This window comes from Canis lupus, chromosome 22 (assembly GCF_003254725.2).
Source record: "Canis lupus dingo isolate Sandy chromosome 22, ASM325472v2, whole genome shotgun sequence".
Taxonomy (NCBI): Eukaryota; Metazoa; Chordata; class Mammalia; order Carnivora; family Canidae; genus Canis; species Canis lupus.
In genome coordinates this window covers 31,147,604-31,168,078 of record NC_064264.1, presented here as the reverse complement: position 1 = coordinate 31,168,078, position 20,475 = coordinate 31,147,604, and the positions used below count along the sequence as shown (strand labels likewise).

Here is a 20,475-nt window from a genome sequence, read left to right as displayed (position 1 = left end):
AAAATAATATAAGATGGAAAACTTAAAAAGTTATTTTAAGAGTTTAATTATAACCATTGCACAAATAAAAAGTTATAAATTTAGTTTATATTTTTCATTAATTCAATGAAGAAGTATTCTCCTGACTCATTAAAGGAAAAAAAATCTCCTCATCCTAAGGACAAAATTTCAAAGATCCTGTGAAGTTTCACTGAATAGAAATTCAGACTTCGGTTTTTAACTCAATAGGCTGAACACTTAATGCTACATAGCCCTGCTGCCCAGTCAGCATTTTCTAGCTGAAGTTACTCCCTTCCTGAAGAATAATTCTAGAATTTTCTTTCATGTTGTCAACAAAAATCATCATCAAAATGCAAAAATACAAAAGAATCAAAGGCAGGCAACCAAGTGGATCTAATGTATTCAGTCTTCAATGATAAATCATTTTTTAAATCTCACAATAATGGAAATGTGCAATGTATGTCCCGAAAAACAGCTCAAGATTATTAAACAGTTTAGCAGAAACACATGGGAAATTTTCAGAACTTTGAATTTGTTTCTAAGTATTAATTATAGAGTGTCAGAGATTAAAAATGGAAAAGCAAGTCTGTTTTTTTCTCGATTTGGAGATAAGTTAATTAGAAGATTTTTTTAAATTATAATAGTTTCGAAATAAATTGCAAATTCCTTAGCTAAAACAAGACTAAAGAGCTACCCAAAAGTATTTCTAATATAAGGGAGGGTTTGAGTAGTAATACAGTTTTAAGAACATCTTTCATCAGAAAATGTAGCTTTTAGGAACGCCTGGGTGGCTCAGTCGTTGGGCATCTGCCTTTGGCTCAGAGAGTGTTCCCAGGTTTCAGGGATCAAATCCTGTATTGGGCTCCCTGCAAGGAGTCTGCTTTTTCCTCTGCCTATGTCTCTGCCTCTCTCTCTCTCTCTCTGTCTCTCATGAATAAATAAATAAATAATATATTTAAAAATATATAAAGAGAAAATGTATCTTTTAATGGGAAATTTAACTAGGAGTAAATATAAACCAAATGCATGTATATATGTAGTTTCTATCTAGATTATATATGTCAAATACTACATATGTATGCATGTATATTTATAAATTTATATACACAGAGACAGAAAGAAAGAGATTCCTTATATAATGCTTCCTTATACATAAATTAGAAGAAATGTGAGGATAAACACTTCCTGGACATGAATACTGTTCAGCTTCTATTTTGAAGGTATATTTCCATAAGATAGGAAATGGCTGTAAGTATTCAAAGGCAAACATAAACATGCATTTGTATTGGCAATTAGAATTAGAAAAGCTTCACACATGCTTCTTCTGTGAATGTGTGCACAAAACATACCCATGCTTTGCACAAAACAGGTCATAATTCATTTGCTTTCATTTCTTTAACTTCCTCATTTGGGCAAAATTTTCTGGAATGCCAGGTCTCACCTGTTCTCCCGTCTCAGCTGGTTAGGAGATGAAACAGGAGAACTGGGCTTTGGAGGTATTGGAGGGTGAACAGTTGGTTCCCTTTAAAACAGAAAACAGCAATTCATTTCACCATGGAAACATGGCAAATTTTAGCATCTATTAACTGAATGTACTTATGGCCTATATGGAAATAACTCATGCATCTTATACCACCACCCCCTATATGAGGTAGCTGAAGGGCCAGAATCCATACAGCACTAAACTTTAGAAGAGTCAAATATTTAAATTATAAATATTTTCAAAGTTCATTTAATCAGATTTTTGGAAACCTTATCCTCTTTCACTATAGCTTGAAATATAATGTGTCCTTTTCAAAGATTAATATTTTGCTTGACTAGCTCAAGCTGTGGCATTTTGGGTCAGCAGCATATGAGCATAGTAAATGGTTCTTGAGCATTAACATATAATCTTCTTTAAGAAATGTGTCAACCATCTGGCTGCTATGGAAACAGTGAGGAAGGTTTTCAGTTTTACAGACCTCATGATAAAGTTGATTTAAAGCTCTTAACTAAATCTAACTTAAATATTGGCAGCACAGGCCAGTTTGCTTCTAGCAAAGCATGTATATACTGTCAGCCTAAACTTTCCAACAGAGAGCCAAGGCAGCCTCTGAGCCAGTGTGATTTGATAACCTAGGAACTGCAGATAGGCAATTATATACATATTTTGGATAGAGTCACCACCTAACTTATCCCAGGGGCTGTCACCCCTCTTCCCTCACCACTACTAGAGTAGCTCCCTATTAAATTCAATACCTAGTAAAAGTACACATGTGATCTAGACTCCAGGTAACCTCTGGCTTTTGCAGCATGACTAGGTGACATGTAGACCCTGGAATCCAGTTGTCTGAATTGCCAGCTGTGTGATAATGGGTTAACCTGATTCCATCTCTTCATCTGTAATGACCTTTCTCTTAGGATTGCTGGGGGTATTTTCAGGTATTTTCAGAATTAGATCATGCTTTTATTTAACAAACATTTATTGGTAGCTTTCTATGTACAAAGTGTTCTACAAAGTGGATAATCTCCCTGTTCTCAAAAGGCTTTCAATGCACAAATCAATGTATGACAGATAAAATAAAACAGAGTAAGAGAATAGAGAGGGATGGTGCAGGAACACTATTATATAAAATGAGAGGGTCTCTTTGAGAGGTGAAATTTGAGCCAAGACTCGAAAGAAATGATAAAATGAGCCATGAGAGTATTGGAGGAAAAACATGTAAAGATGGGCATCATCAGCTTAGAGATGACATTTGACACTTGAAACTGGGTGAGATCACCAAGGGACTCAGTGCAGATAGAGATACAAGAGGGCTAAGGGTTAAGTCCTGCAGTATTTAGATGTCAAGAATATGAGAAGGAAACAGCAAAAGAATCCAAGGAGAAATGGTCAAGGAGAAAAGAAGAGAAATATGAGGGTTTAGCACCCTGGAAGTCAAGTAAGGGAAGTCTTAGGAAAGGAGGAACTGGCCATGCCAAATGCTATGGACAGATCAAATAAAACAAGGATTGAGAAGTTTCCATGGTCTGGGCAAGATAATGCTCATTGGTAACATGGATAAGTGCAGTTTTGATAGAGCAGTGGTGAACAAAACATTATAGAAATGGATTTTGGAGACAAAGGGAGATAGAGGTGTTCTGCAGTGAAGAGGAAAGAGAAAAATAGATAGATTCCTGAAGGTCAGTCGGTCAAGGAAGACTACTAGAGTATGCACACATGGTGATGGGAACGACCCAGTGAAGGGCCTCACTTTGATGGTGCAGGAGAGTGAGCAGAAAAAAAGAGACTTGAGAAGTAAGGGAACTTCAGACACAGGTGGGATGATTGGTTGGTCATAGATGGAAACACAGAGAGCTCTCTCATTTAATCCTCACTGTGATCCCAGAGATAAATGTCATTCTTCTCCCCACCTTACAAACAAGAAGACTGAGGCTCAGAAAGTGACGATAAATATCCCATAATGATACAGCTGGAAAGTGGCAGAAGGAGAAATCTAAACAAGGAAATCTGGCTCCATAAGCCTTCTCCATGTTTTGATAGGAATCCTTGGGCAGCACCAATGGCTCAGTTGAGGTTCGTGGTCATGAAATTAAAATAAAGCTAACTACCATTGTTTTCTCTTGCTACATTTAGCTGCTTAGGGAGCAGAAGCAGACAAAACAGAGAGTTGGTTCTAAGTTTATAATTCAGCCAAGTAAGTGTGACAAAGAGAATGATGGCAAAGGAAAGGAAGGTGGGATGTGAGGAAGTGATTATAAGAAGAGATTATGGATCTGAGATGGACGTGGAGGGAACAGGATATGAGGGGAGAAGGAATGTGAAAAATCAATGGGTTAGTGGGGGCAAGGCTGAGAAACTTCTGGAATCAGAGGACTGGAGAGAGTGGGCTGAATGGAATAGATAGAAAGTAGTAGGAGAATGGGAAAACTGAAATTTTGAAATTTGTATGGTTACTTACAAGGGCAAGATCTATGAGAGGCTAAGGTAGAGAAAAGGATAAGATCAATGGTGAGAAGATAAAGAAAGTGAGAAGTCAGGGTGGGGAAGGATTCTCCATATGGGTTTGGAAATCACCACACATTATGGTAGGAGATATGTGTGAGACAGACAATGAGCCTGGCGTCAGAGTCTTCAAAGAGTGCAAGTGAGTGACTCCAAGACCTTCAGATAACTGCAATGAGGAAAAGAAGCTCATTATGCCATGATTTCAAGGAAGATAGGGGAGTTTTAGGGAGGAGAAAGGTAAAATTGATAAGTACCTCTCCTCTTCTTCAGGACCCTGTGGAAGCAGAGTCTTCTGGAGGATCCCAACAGAGGTGAATACTATTTTGTCAGAGATGAGACTGCAGAATTGCCAGTTTTGAGAGTAATAGATGACACAGCCAGGGAGGTACTGTAGAAGGTTTGAGTGGTTAAGCTACTGTTAGGTTGGGTCAGGCTCAGTGATGGACAGAGCTCTCTGTAAGGCTAGTCTAGGTGACAAGAAATGGTCAGACCAGGCTTCTCCTGAGGGATCCATGGCCATAGGGATGGAGAACAGGATGCAATTAGTTCTAAATCTTTCTCAGCAGAGTATGGTACTGATTGTCTGGGTGATGGGCAGTGGAGCAGCCGAGCATGGAGCATTGTGGGTCTCCTGACTCTTGTGTGGATGGTGGCACTGAAGCCAAGAGAAGAGCCTGCCGAGCATTCAAGCTCTGTCTGGCTCCAGTAAGTGCTTGCTATATGTCTAGTGTCATGGCTGTTGTTACCCAACATGAACCCAATACTGTAGCTGTGCCAAAACACTTGCACTCCTAACCATCTCTGTCACCATATTCTCTCTGCTCCCTGGCTTGCCTGCTTCTCCCTTTCCCCTGGACACTTCTTCCTTGCCCTTCAGACTTGGCGTGGGCATTACTATCTCTGGTGGTACCCAAAGCTGTGATAGATATATCCCTATGTTTCTCCTTAGCCACCCTTTTAATGGCTCTATGACACTGATTTGGATTAAACATAATTTTCTGTCCCCATACGGGGCCAAAAGTTCCTAGGATAGTTATATCTCAACTACTAGGACTGTGTATGATTTGGGTGTCCAATAAAAATGTGTTGAAAGAAGGAGTGATTGGCTGGATTTCTATTTGGTGAGAAAGGAAATAAATACTGAAAAGGGGCTTGAAACTTCTGAAATCTGTTCAAATTTAGCCGACCCGTTGAACTTCACTGTTCTTTCCCCTACTGAATACCTAGTAGGTGCCAGGAGCTCATATGAGTTCTGTTGTTACATCATATGCCTGATTTACAGTTTACATAAAACAATTTAACATAAAAATAGTCTCCCCATTCTGGTTTAGTGCTAGATTTTATAATTGGATATTGTTTATTTGAATATCATCATTTCTCTCAAAAAAATATCCCTGTGTTAGGAATCATGGGATATCACAAGAGATAATGTATCTTTTGTGTATCAGGGAAGATTAGCTGATTATATGCTTTTCTTCCAGAGGTCGAGCAAAGGGTAAGAAGATGGTCAGTGCTGGATAATAAATCTGTACAACACTGGATATCTGAGAACAGGTGGAAGAAAAGTAACAAGATGGAAAGGAGGATTACAAAAAGGGGAAATATGATGGTGCCGCACTTTGCTTATGCCAGAATCACATTGATTGAAAAGCTATGTATATTCCATATCTGATGGCTTAGCCCTCAAAGAGGTGGGTAAATATTGACTGGGTATATCTGGGAAACAGATATGGGTAGAGAAGTAGACCTGGGTACCCCGTACACAGTGTGGATATGGTTTGGAGACGAAAGAAAGAAAAAGTGGATGTGCAGTTGTGAAGACCAAGTGAAGCAGAGGAGCATATTTATTTCTGAGGGTGCTGCATTTAGCCCCCCACTGGGCTGGGGCTAGTCAATGCCACATTGACTTCAATTCATCTCAAAGGAGCTTTCATTTGCATCTCTGCAATGACAGCCACAGATGACAGAACCCAAGCCCTTAGGGGCAATGAGAGAAGTCATTCATGCCATGCCAAGAGCTTGATGTGATGCCAAGTAGGGGGATTAAAATGCAAGAGCGAAGCAGGAAGCTGTGGCCTGGAATGTTTTGAAGAGAAGGGAACAAGAGACACGCATGTGGAATGATCCTGTTTGAATACTGCTTTGAGATGCAATGTTTAAGCTTGGATAAAGTTGACCTCTGGCTGTACACTCTGTCTTTCCCTTAAGCCCACATGACCTTTGCAGGATCGATGTCACCACATTAGTGGCTATGATTGTAAAATAAATGAATAAATAAATAAATAAATAAATAAATAAATAAATAAATAAATAAATAACTTTCAGGAATAAAAAGACAGCTTTCACAAGAAATAGGAAAACTTGGAGATAATAGCCCAAAGGCCAGAGCTAATAGAAATAACATTGTGAAGTGGCTTATATTACTTCATTTTCACATGTTGCTACAAAGATCACTTCTTTTTGTATGGCTTTTTTGCACAACATGCCTGGCTCTGTGACTTCTGTTTGACTGCCTTTGTGAAGAGCATTTCATTACTGCAGCACACACTTAGGATGAAACAAGAATAATTGACTCTAATATTGAACTATGAGTTTTGTTTTCACTTTCTCATCATGTTTTGCCTGTTTCCCACACAGAGAATTTTTAATAACAATGACAAAGGAGATGGAATTTGTATTTTTTTTGAGTTTCAGTACCAGGCTGACTTCAAGCTCTCACAAACTTGTTTTGGTCCATCCAAACATCCTTCTCTCGTGGAGTTTTTTTTTTTTTTCCCCCAATGAATCAAAAAGGTTATTTTCCCTGTATCATGGTGCTGGTAGCTCAGCCAGCGTTTCAACTTAGTTTTTCTGATGTTGAATCTCGTATGTTTTTCTCTATAATATACTGCATCAAACCAATACCCTTCCAGGTATTCCCAGTGAAAATCTAATAATGACAGGTTGTTCTGCATTGTTTCCTTACCCAAGGACAGCATCATTACATTAGCTCAATGAGCACTTATGCCACAAATGCCTCAGGCATAATGTTAGGACACATAATAATGTAGATCAAAATTGGACATTCGAAAACTAGAAAAGGTGCAGTCTCTACTTTCAAAGATCTCATTGAAAGCAAGGCATATGTTCAAAAGAATGATTACTATAATGAAGTCTCACTTTCTAGTGGCCAGAGGCCATTACAATAAACCATAACACAGCAACAGAGTGTGCACTGGACTCAAATTCCAGAGCCCTAGGTTCTAGACTAGCTTTGCCACTAACTAAATTTGACCCTAGAAAGAGGGCTGATTCTCTGAACCTCTGCTTCTTTATCTATACAAGGAGAAGACTGGTCTAGATCTGTGGCTGTAAAACCATTACATGACTGAGGGAAGGCAGCATGATTACAAGGCATCTTCAATTCCACAGAGCCCCGAGCATTTGCTGTAAACCAAGCACCTTGAACATTTATATACTGCACTTTCCAAATGTATGTAGGTGCAATTGTAGTTAATAAAATTTAAATTAGCGTAATTCATGTCAGCTTTATAAGAAAATAAGTCAATATTCTCTGGTCAATAGATAAAAAGGTGACACAAAACTTTAAGTATTGCTGAATTCATAGCATCTTTATGTCCTTAGATATTTACTCAAAGACTAATAAAAAACAGTCCAATTATTATCAGGTGAAGTTGTAAAAATTTTTAGCATTAAAAAAGGAGTCCACTCAAAATGGATCATAGACCTATATATAAAACATACCAGTATAAAACTTATAGAAGAAAAATCTCTGTGACCATGCATTAGGGAGAAGGTTCTCAGATATAACACCAATAGTACAATTCACTAAAAAAAATAATAATTTGATAAGTTGGACTTCATTAAATTAAAAACTTTTTCTCTGCAAAATACACTGTTAAGAGAATGAAAACAGAAGCCACACTGGCAGAAAAATATTTGCAAATCACATATCTGACAAAGGACTTGTAAGCAGTATGTAATTTGTTAATTAGTCAACTGTAAGTAAACAAACAACCAATTCAAAAAATGGGCCAATGATTTGAACAGATACATCACCAAAGAAGATGCACAGATAACAAGAAAGCATATGAGAAGATGCTTGACATCATTAGTCTGTAGGGAAATATAAGTTAAAAAAAGAATGAGCTACACTACACACCTATTAGAATGCCTAAAATAATTGTTTTAAAAGCTGACAATACTAAATGATGTTAACAAAGTAGAATAACTTGAACTCTCATGCATTGCTGGTGGGGTGCAAAATAGTACAGCCTCTTTAAAAACTGGCAGTTTCTTATAAAGTTAAACATATGCTTACCATATGACCTAGCAATCCCACTTGTAGGCATTTATTCAAGAGAAGTGATCACACCAAGAAACAGGCATGCCCTCAATCCTGTATGTCAAATTTAAAGCCCACAAAAACAAATTTCCCTCACCAGGTAAATGGCTAAAAAAACTCTGTGGCTCCATATAATAGAATATTACTCAGCAATGAAAAGGAATGAGCTATTGATGCACACAACAGCGTGGATGAATCCCACATGCATTATGCTAAGTGAAGAAAGCCAGATTCAAAAGGCTGTATATACTGTGTGATTCCATGTAGCTAATATTCCTTATATTCCTGACAGAGGAAGAAGAACGATCAGAAGACAAAGAAGTGCCCCCAAGTCTGCTGACACTCTTAAGTAAAGTGTGGGTCTTTGCACCCCCCCCACCCACTTTTCCCACTGCCCTTCATCTAGGCTCTTGGAAACCTAGTTCCTATGTCACAGTATGTTCTGGTCACCCACACTATACCATACCCGGGATGCCCTGTCTTCTTGCTCCAAAGCCATCCCCTATTCATGAAATTCAAGCCACCATCCCTTAGCATGTCCTAATTCTGCCCAGTTCTTGCAGAAAAAAAACAAAAAAAAACAAAAACATGGTTTAGGTAATTGACACTAAGATTTGGATGACCAGATGACCCTTTTAACCTCTCAGAATTTTCATGCTTTTAGCTGAGGTGAGATTTATAATCTCTAGTTGATAGACCTTCAAACAATACTACAAAAGGGTAAAATAATTTTAAAAAATCAAACCATTTGATTTTTATGATTGGGGCAGAGGGAGTTGTCAAAGGGCAAGGCAGTTACCCCTAGGTATCCTGATTCTCACAGCTTCTTCCTCACCCCTGCTTCTGAACCTGAAGATACCCCGCTTCATCATACTTCTGGGGGCTCCCTCAGTAGCAGTAGAGGCAACAGGGGCTCCAAGGGAGAAAGGCTGGTGGAATTCAGAATGGGGGTAAGCACAGATGTCTTTGTTGGTTGTTATTTGAATGTGTTTAAGTTACTTAAAACTAGTGTTATGAAATCAGAAACTGTCTCTGTTGACCTCATAGGACTGAAAAAGCAACTAACTCTATGCTGAAGGTTAAACCCTTCACTGACATATTTTGAATTAGTGTTCTCCTCACTCTAAGCAAACAATGCTATATAAAAACAATGACCTTATTTCAGGTTAACATTTTAATTATTTTGAATATCTAGAATGGGTACTTCTTTCTTTTCTTTTTTTTAGAGAGACAGAGCAAGAGAGAGAGAGAAAGAGAGAGCATTCAAATATACATGTGAGCGGGAGGGGAAGAGGCAGAGAGAGAGAGAGAGAATCCTAAGCAGGTTTCACACCCAGCCAGAGCCAAGGTGGGGCTTGGTCTTCTGACCCTGAGATCATGACCTGAACCAAAATCAAGAGTCAGACACTCAACCGACTGAGCCACCTAGGAACCCCTACAATGGATATTTCTAGGCATTCAGATAAAATTTTAAAATCACTGTACTTGGATATTTTACTAAGAGTCTTAGAATCTTAAGTTTTACAAAACAGATTCTAGTCAATATAAAGATTTTGGCTGAGATAAAAATAAAACGTATTGATTTAATTTACCATGACAACAAACTGCAGAGTGTTTGGTACCAATAGAGTTAAAAATGTAGCAGTATAATTAGAAAGGTTACATTTTACCATTTATAGTTACAGACAGAAAAATATAACCAGAGCAAAGTTGCCATGGCAACTCACATCTCAATCAGAATTTTCTTTCCTCCTTCAACTCTACCAATCAGCTAACTGAATGTGAAAACCACTGAAGAGGAAGAGGTTGAAACAAATATGGATGAGAAATTATAAAAGTACATAGCAAGCATTTAACTCTATAGCAATTTCCTACAGAAATTCCTTAGGTATGTTTCCACTATTTTAATTTTATCAGAAGTATGTATTTTCTTCTCTGTCTTTGGAAATGATTCCAGAAAAAACCACATTAGTGTTTTGGTAGTGGTGGTGGTAGTAGCGGCTTCATTGCTGGTCTTGTATCACCATAATGGGTAACATTGTAAACATTCATATTGTCTGTTAAGCAACTACCTTAATTCAACTTCAGTGAGTTTATTAATTGAGCGCCACATGCCATTTAACCACCAAATCTCTAAGTCACCTAAATACATAGTTAGAAACACTTGAATGTGTCATAAACAGAGCATATTTACTCTGAAATCAGAAGCAACTTCAACATCAACTTCCTAGAAATGCTGTGTCCACATTTCATTGTGACGTGACTAAATATTTCTCAGGAATGATGCCTGTTATCCATGCCTTGGCTCAGGCTTGGCAAATGTCATCACTCTTTTGAAGGACTCACAAATGAGGAAAAGTTTAAGAACTTGAAAACTGAAGACATACACTAGTGATATTTTGTGACTATTGCAACTTTGTGTTTATTATACCCTCAATGACTCACTCTCATTTGGGGCAAGTTTTCATGTTTAGCACTCGTGACTCAAACTGACTCCCTGATACACCTTGACTTTCTTGAAACTGGGACTAAGTCTTATACATTTCTGTATTCCTGGCTTCTAGCAAAGTGCTTCCCTAGCACATAGAGCTCAGTAATCGTTTTGGAAAGAAAGAGACAGACACAGAGGAAGTGGGGAGTGAGGGAGCTATACAAACAGTCATCATAGCTTAAGCACATAGAATAAAGCCTAACTACAAAAATAAATATGATAATGGGTTGAAGGAATTCCCTATCTTGTAGTTATTAAGAAATGTTATAATTCATTTATCAATATGTACTTATTAACAAATTACTATGGATAAGGTCATATGGATAATTCAAAAAATTATAAGATGATGCCATCTAGTTAATGAGTATACCATGAAAATAAGTAATGTTCTAAGGCAATGGACGATTAATTGCCAAGTGAGGATTGTCGACAATAAGTTTTTTAAGTTCAGATGACAAAAACAACCTTGAGCTAAGAAAGCTTATGGTGGAAGTAAGATTCATACCAGATCTTGAAGAATGGGCTCATTTTGGATGTAGAATGAATCCACTTACTCTGCTTCCCCAATACCTACCGCATATCACTCTTCACCTTTACCACGCAATTGAACTAGTTGCAGTTTAATTTTCTGGCTCCTCCTTCATCACTTAATGTGCAGACACACATCAAGGTTCAACTTTCATTCTCTTTTTCATTTAATATTTTCTCCATAGTAACTTCATTTCTGAAGATATACACTTAAAATCTCTGGGATCATTCCCAAACCTGGATCTGTGGCACCACCTCTTACCTGAGTACTCCCCCATTTCCCACTGGTGATTACCTCCACAAATATATATTTTCAGTATCCCAGACTCCACCTGTCCAAAACATTGCACAACCTCTTAAAACCAATTGTGTATTCCCCATTCTGCTCCTGTTTCTTCCTATACTGATTGGTGGCATCACTAGGCTTAAAATCACCCTGGATTTGAAAATCTGGGATTATATATTTCCTTTCTTCCCCCCAAATGCCACACCTCTTTCAGGACCTCTTCCCTAAATCCCTTTGTTAGAAGCTCTCCCTACCATGTCAGAGTTACCAGAGAATGTTGATGCTTTTCTCTTGATCCCATCACTGATTTTTGTGCTATGATTTTTTCCTGCATCCATACTGTCCAACTTTGGAACTTTGGAAGCCATAAAAGACCCCAAATCACTGCTCTCGGTCAGAGTTCTTCACTCAGAAACTGCCTGCCATGCTGCTGAGTGGCATCACCTAGATATAAAAATCCCCTCTGTGAATCTCCCTTTTCTTCAGGAGTTCTCTTGCCCTCTTGCCCTTCTGGGTGGTGGCTCCCATGCAGTTGTTTTTGGAGAGTCTTATTGAAGGGAGTGACTCTCTCCCCAGGCAAATATATCAAAGCACCATCCAAATATGGCTCAGAGTGTGCAACTACCTCCGCCACCAGTGCACCAGCGGTCATATCTTTTTTTTTTCTTGAATGGCACCCAAATCCTTCACTCACTACAATGACTACTGAATAAGAAAAAGGAGATAGAGAGGTCAATGAGATTTTTTGATACTTTAAGTGTGGGAGACTGAATGTTTACATTATTGTGACGTAAGAAAATAGTGCCTCCCAAAGAAAGAATATATCATCATGTTTGGTTATGGGGATGAGATTTTCTGAGAAGAGCCTCTCACAGCAAAAAGAGAACTAAACTGCCTGTATAAATAATTAATAGAAATTTGAGGGATCCCTGGGTGGCGCAGTGGTTTGGCGCCTGCCTTTGGCCCAGGGCGCGATCCTGGAGACTCGGGATCGAATCCCACGTTGGGCTCCCTGCATGGAGCCTGCTTCTCCCTCTGCCTGTGTCTCTGCCTCTCTCTCTCTCTCTGTGACTATCATGAACAAATAAATAAAATCTTTAAAAAAAAAAAAAGAAATTTGAGGGGTGGAGGGATGAAGGGAGAGGAGGAGATAGGGAGAGAAAAAAGAAAGATGGAAGAAATAAGGAGTGAGGAGCTGCTGAACAAAATAGCAACAAAATCAGGCCTATAGAGAAGTGTCAGCCAAGAAGAAATAACCAATAATAGGTGTGGCCAAAGAACTAACAAACAGGAATTTCTAATATTACATTTGACTTTTTTTGGTCTGAGCTTCTACAATGTATTGTTAGCACTTTCATCACCCCACATCTTTATTAAAATCTTATGCACAAATGAACAAATCAGGGGAGGAAAGCTGCCATATCTTATACCTGAGTGAGTATGAAGCAGAAAAAAACAGAACAGACATGACTCAGAAGTGATATTTTGAAGACAAACCAGATGAAAACTTGGCCACAAGAATGTAAGTGCCCCCAAATGGGGGAGAAGACAGGATTCTAAGCAGAGAGGACCTTATATACCTTATATGGTCTATGGAAGGTGGGATAGGACGCATTTAAAACAGGTTATGTGACTGGAACAGACAGCAATGGGAAGTTGTGAGGGATGGGAGCCAGGAAAGGGAAGGCAGGCAGTACTAAGGATTGGGTCTTTATTCTAAGAAAAATGGAAAGTCATATTTTTATTTAGGAGGAGGATATATTCCATTATCCTTTTATAAATATCATTAGGGCAGCAGTGTAGAGAAGAGATTAGGGGAGTGGGTATCAGGGTAGATGAAGAGAGAATACCTAGGTAGCTACTACTACAGTCCAGAAAAGATATGATGGTAGAAATGGAGGGAAGCATATGGATTCAAGAGGCATTTGTAGATAACTTGATAGGATTTACTAAATGGATTGAATATTGGTGATTAAGGAAAGGAAAGTACAAAAAATAACTTCAAGTTTTCAAGTGTCAGTGGGCTGAGCACGGTATTACTAATTGAGATAGAGCATCAAGTTAATGTGGGAAATTATGAATTTCATTTTGAACATGTTATGTTTGCAAGGCTTCTGAGAAATTTAAGGGAAGATGTTGAATAGGCAGTTAGCTAACCAAAATCCGTCAGAGAAGAGGTGTGGAGTAGATATAAATGGAGTCAAGAGCACAAATGTGGCCATTGAAGCCCTGGGCATGGATAATTTGTGGAGGAGCAGAAGGTAGAATAAGAGGGAAGGAATTTTGAGGCTTTAGGAGCATCAACAATTAATGGCTAGTATAGGATGACGATGTGGCAAAGGAGACTGAGAAAGAAACGTTAGAGGAAAGAAACCCAAGAGTATGTTTGGGGCAGGGGAGGGTTGGGGGTTGAGGAGCTTCTCAAAAGACAAGGAGAGAGATTTCCTAAAGGCATGAATATCCAGTGATGCCTTTTGAAAGGTCAAGTAGTCATAGGGACTGAAATGTCAATAAGAATTTATCAGCAAAGTCATTTGTGACCTTGAGGAGAGCTATTTCTATGAACTAATGGTAGTGGGAACCAGAAAATAAAGATGGCAGGTATCATTAACTTTTCTGAAAACTTTGGTTGCAATGGAGAGATAAGATGCCAGTCTAATGGATTTGTGTAATTAGGCTATTAATTTTTTTTTTTTAAGTAGGCTCCATGTCCAGCAGGGAGCCCAAGGTGGGGTTTGCACTCAGGACCATGAGATAAAGACCCAAGCTGAGATCAAGAGTGAGATGCTTAATCAACTGAGCCACCCAGGTGCCCCTAGGCTATTCTTTTTTTTTTTTTTTTTTTTTTGAGAAAAAGAGAAAGCATGCGTGTGGGGAGGAGGAGGGCAAAGGGAGAGGGAGAGAGAGAATCTTAAGCACACTGGGTGTGGAGCCTACATAGGGCTGGATCGTTCCACCCTGAGATCATGACCTGAGCTGAAATCAAGAGTCTGCCACTTAACTGAGTGAGCCATCCAGGGCCCCCTAGTCTATTACTTTTCAAGAAGCTATTTTTTTAAGATGAAAGGGGTTTGAACATGGAAATGTGGGGAAATCAGTGAAGCAGGGGTTTGATCACAGAGGTAACAGGAGAGACAGCTGACTGTAACAAGGAACAGCAATTATAAAAGGTAAAATCTTGATTCGGTCTTAATTAAAATGAAAAGAAATTATAGGTTCCAGGGAATTTGATAAGGTTTCAGAACAAATAGCCTTGTTGTCTAGGTTGGTCATTCAAAATACTATGCTGGTTGTTTCTCTTCTCAGCAAGAAAAGGAAGAGGAGGTCAGAGAATATTTCCATCCCAATGACCAAGGAGCTGCCTTAGAAACCAGCTAGAAAAGGTTTTATTTAAGTTTCAAGCTTTACATGCTATATCTTGTTACCATAAACCACAGCTTCTCTCTTTAATCTTGTTAAGAAAAAAAAAAAAAAAAGCAAGAGGCTTTCAAAGATATTTAACTCTTAACTCCAAAATTCTGTTTGATCACCCAGATCTTATCTCTCATTGTAAGACTAATGTATACCATACATAAAAGGATATCTATTTTAAGAAATTGCTTTTTTTCTTTAGCTGTTATATATGGTTATTTTAGAAAATTAAATTTTATCATTTAATCTCTAGTTCAACTCACCAACCTTATATTAACTGTGTATAGAATTACCTGTAGGTATAGCTATAGTTGTAGGTATAGAAAGAGATATAGATGTAAATATAGTCCTATATAGTCATAGGGATAGATATACGTATACATATAAGTATAGATAAAGCTCTGATAGCATGAGTCCTTCTGCTGGTAAAAAAAAAAAAGCTTGAGATGCTTTGTAAGGCAGCTTATATATACCTGTAATAGATTTTAATCCAAACACAATGCCAAAGCAAATTTTTAATTCAAACACACCTAAGTTTGATTTTCCCATACCATAAGTCAAGAAAGGAACAACTGAGGGACAGGGTGATACATGGTGTTAAACCACGGAGACGACCATGGAGACGTCAAGGGGGAAAAAAGTTGAATAAAAGGACTCACTCCAACAATGGCTGGGAAGTCTGATGGTCTTTTCGAACGTGCTGCACAGACAGGGGTGTGTGAGAGAAAATTAAAACTCTGGGAAAGATTAGGTGATGGGAGAAATGAAGGTTCACAAGATGAAGAACAGGAAGGAGAGTGAGAGTGTCAGTATTAAGGGGAAATTCTCTTGCAGGAGTCAGGAGTAAGGGAAAAGAGAGGAGACCAGTGTATAAGTGAGGGATGGGGAAATATACTTAGGATTGGGCTATTAGCTAGTATTAAAAATCATAGTCTCCCATTTTTATATTTTTTGACCTATTTTCATTTTCTTTGCATTCTTCTGGGGACAAAGATCTCTTTTTGAAGCCTTTGCTTCCTTTTATCATTTAATAATTGCTTCTATTTTTCAGCTTCCGCTAAAAAAGGTTCTTTTTTCAGCCCTAGGAATGCACTGGCATTAAAGGTGAGAAACAGAAGCTGTACTCTGAGCTCTTCCAAAGAAAAGCACTTTAGAAATCAAAGACTGGTATATTGTTATTATTCCCTTCTTCCCCTGAAAGCTTGGCATGACATTAGCTCTGATCCTCAAAGAGGAGTCTTTCAGTTTAGCCATTATATTAATAATCTGTGCCTCTAAAAAAGGAAAGGATATCTAAATTGATCAACCTAGTCCAATAATTTTCTCTTTCCTTTAGTTCTGGCGCTATGGATCTGATCTAGGATCCAGAAATAGGAGCATTGTGACTCATTTTATCTTCAATGTAAAATTACACCCAGCAATGAATAAATCGTAAGGGCATATAGCCAAGCACTACCAATTCTGTGCAAACAGAGGTCCACAAGTTTAATGGGCATTGAAAGCATGAGATATTAACTCATGAATAACCCTTCTGTATTTTTATAGTCATATAACCAGTTGCTTATTGTAATGATAATTTTACATTAATATTGGAATAATAAATAGAAGATGAACATAAGATTTTAGAAATAAGTAATAAATATTTTTAAGTACCAATTATCTATCAAGACAAAATTGGATGGATCTTAAAATACTCAGGAAACAATAGTTTCCTAACAAAAACCCTAGCTAATATTTTCCCCACTTAGGTAGCTCCATAAAAGGTGTTATTCATAGAGACATATCTAAACACTGACTGAGGGGAAAGAAGGTTTTAAACTAGAAACATAATCCATACTTGGCAGTTCATATAATTGGAAGTCACCTATAAATGAGATTCAAAAAGAAAATATTTTAACAGAAGGTGGATGTAATTCCAAGTTGTGATTGTTCAACGTGTTTAATAATTATACATGTATAAATAATATATATATTTATGTGTAATATGTATATATGTGTATATATATACAGATATATATACAGATGCAACATGTATAGAAAGAGCTCTTTGTGTCTATTGATGAACTAAATTTATTTACAACCTATAGAGCCAGCCTAAATTATAATAAAGGATATTTATTCCAAATATTTCTGTTATTTGGAAATAAAAGAGACATTAAAAGCCTACACAACATATGACAATTTTAGGAAATAAAACAATCTAATACTAAACAAGCACATTGTTTAATAACTCTTTTTTCCAATTGTTGAATTGGGAAAATAAATCCTATTGGAACATCGAAATATTCAGTGAAGATATTCTGGGAGTTGAAGATATAAAAATAATTTTGGATACCCTAAAGCAACACCAAATCAGAAACTTATTTTTCTTTGTGTGTTAGAGATGGCATAGATTATAGGAGTTCTGCACATATGTCTGCTGCTTTGAAGATCAGAGTGTAGGCTCCATGTTTTCTTCACTGATACATCCCAGGATCTTAGAACAATATCTGGCACACAATAATCACATATTAAATTAAATGGTTGTTGACATTCCTAGCACAGATTTTGTAGAACAAAGTGCCATCCACATGGTCTATAATCTTAGTTATAATAATTGATCTCAACAAAAAATAAAAGTAGAAAACACCCATTCATCCCTTAAAGTTTACAAAAAACTTGCAACTCATATCCTTATCCAGTCATTTGCGTTCATCACTGCCTGGAAGGGGTGGTGTATCAGGAGCCCACTTTTGAGTCGTGCCTGGTGCTTGATTCCATTCTCTCCTCAGCCACTTGTGGATTGGATTGTATGCCTCCCAAAATTCACATGTTGAAGCCCTAACCTGCTTCAGATGTGACCTTCCTTGGAAATAGGGTCATTGCAGATGTAATTAGATATGTGAGGACAAGGTCATAGTGGAGTTGGATAGACTGCATATCCAATACGACTAGTGTCCTCTTAAGAAGGGGAAATGTGCGACACAGACATGCACTCAGGGAGAATATCTTGTAAAGATGAAGGGAGAGATCTGGATGATGCTTATACCGACTCAGGAATGCCAAAGGGTGACTGGAAACCACCAGAAACCAGGAGAGAGCATGGAACAGATTCTCCCTCCCAGCCTGCAGAGGGAACCAACACTGCCAACACCTTGATCTTGGACTTCCAGCCTTTGGAGCTGTGAGAAACATTTTTATTAAGCCACCCAGTTTGTGGGACTTTGTTATGGCAGCTCTTAGCAAACTAATACAGCTAAGTATTCCTCGCACCTTGTAAGATTTCCTACCAGAGGCACTGATAGCCTGACCTCATTCCCACTGAGCCCTGTCTTGTTCAGCTCTCAGAATTCACAAGATCTCCTCTGATTTATTCCAAAGCCTCCACAATTACATATGGTCAATATCTGATGCATTCTTCCATTAAGTTACATAGCAATTACATCAGCCACCTTTCCCTTACCTTCTGTTTGCTCCCGTGCTTGGGATGGCACTGTAACCAGGAGGAGGTGGTGGAAACCAGGACTGTCTGTTAAGAAACAACATCAGTTATAAACGTGGTGCTTGAAAGACCTTATGCCACCCACATGTCTACCAGGAAAAGCTGAAAATAATTTGACAGTTAAAAGGCATTGAGACGACTTTTCAGTAAGCCTTGGGAATAAAATGAAAGCTTTCTTAAACTCAGTTGGAAGTAACTATACTGCAATCCAGGCTCTCTGCTCCCCAAGTAAGCTCCTTTCCCTGTTTTCTTGACACCAACATGTGGGTGTTTCTTTCAAAAGAAATATGAAGAGAATCTAGAAATTAATATTTGTTAAATCTAGCTAGTGGGTACATGGGTGTTTATCATAAACATACCTGGGATCCCTGGGTGGCGCAGCGGTTTGGCGCCTGCCTTTGACCCAGGGCGCGATCCTGGAGACCCGGGATCGAATCCCACGTCAGGGTCCCAGTGCATGGAGCCTGCTTCTCCCTCTGCCTGTGTCTCTGCCCCTCTCTCTCTCTCTCTCTCTCTGTGACTATCATAAATAAATAAAAATTAAAAAAAAAAACATACCTCTTTTTCTATTTTCTACATATCTGAAATATTTTATAATGAAAATCAATCTTATGTTCTACTCTGTATCTATAGTTTCTAAAAAGCTGTATGATAAAGTGAAAAACTCTGAAAGTAAGAATATTGAAAACATAAGTAAATGCCCAGTAATGCTAACCTCAATTATATGTACATATATGTATATATACAAACACATATATATCCAATTAGAAAAATGTCTTCACATTACCAGGACTTAATTTTAATTGATAAAGATAGCTTGAGGCTCTGTCAGAAAGACTTAGATATGGATCAAAGATGAAGATGTTTAGAGGAGAGTGACATGTCAGAAGAAAGCCCAGAGAAGGAAAGGCTGGGATAAGGAGAGCTGGCTGTAAATTCATCAAGCAAGTCTATTCTCTGAGGCACTTCAGGACTGAGCTAAGATGAGATCAAAGCCAATTTCAACTTAATGTAAGTAGTCAATACTACTCATCGACAAAAGTAAGAGTCTTATTGCTCGCTTCAATGATCCTGACTTATGCCTAACCTGTCAGAGGAAACAGTTTTGAAGTGGGTAAGAGATATGAAATTTGGGTCCAAGAGAAAGGTGATTACATTTTTTGAGACTCTGCAGACACAACCAGAATTCTGACTGCAGGAGCATTTTGGCAATCAGCCAACCCATCAACAAACATTGAGCACCTACTCAAACAAGGCACAGTCTTAGGTGCAGGCAAAGAGAATAAAAACATTTTGAATGCACTGAGGTTCATGAATGTTTGTTTTCCATTTGATTGTGATTCACTAGCACTGTGTTCTCTTCAACAAGCAAAAATTGCTTCGACCCTCACCTTCTGTCTCTGGAAGAATATTCTATCACCACAGGTCTAGCTACTTCTCTGTGCCTACTAAATAAACAGACATCTACGCAGGCAGAAGGTGGGAGGCCACCCGGGATGTCAGAGAAGGAAGCATGATCACACAAACATTGATGTCTCAGCATAGAGCCTTTGACTCTGTACTTGGAAGTAGGGTCAACCTAATCTACAGAATAGAGGAGGCAGCAACAATGCAGGCTGATTTCAGGAGTGTGGTGATATCTGGCCACTCCACAGTCATAATTATTTCAGGGTAAAGCATTCCTTGTAGTAGGACTCTACTAAGGGTGTTACCTGAAGTAGCTTACCCTTTGCTGAGCTCTGTCATTAAAAACATTACCTAGATATTCAAGACCTCAGGAAACCTGGAGAAAAGATTGCATATTTGTTTGTTTTTTAAGATTTTATTTATTTATTTATTTATTTATTTATTTATTTATTTATTTATCAACCACATGAGCAGGAGGAGCGGCAGAGGGAAAAGAATCAACAATCAGACTCCATGCTGAGGGCAGAGCTACGCGGGG

At 38.2% G+C, this 20,475-nt stretch overlaps 1 protein-coding gene across 27 annotated transcripts in view; it reads right to left on the bottom strand.

The window, feature by feature from the left end:
• The window catches only part of SCEL (sciellin), a 297,125-nt gene that overhangs the window by 57,000 nt on the left and 219,650 nt on the right, over nt 1-20,475 (bottom strand). For 25 of the 27 annotated variants that reach the window (XM_049099241.1, XM_049099237.1, XM_025440923.3 and 22 more), the window contains 2 exons: nt 18,492-18,557; nt 1,442-1,522 (listed from right to left, as the gene is read on the bottom strand). In XM_049099241.1, coding sequence (XP_048955198.1) covers nt 1,442-1,522; nt 18,492-18,557 — 147 coding nt within the window. Of the gene's footprint in view, nt 1-1,441; nt 1,523-11,892; nt 12,516-18,491; nt 18,558-20,475 lie in introns of those variants that run through there. The other 2 variants (XM_025440952.3, XM_049099252.1) reach the window with 2 other exon arrangements.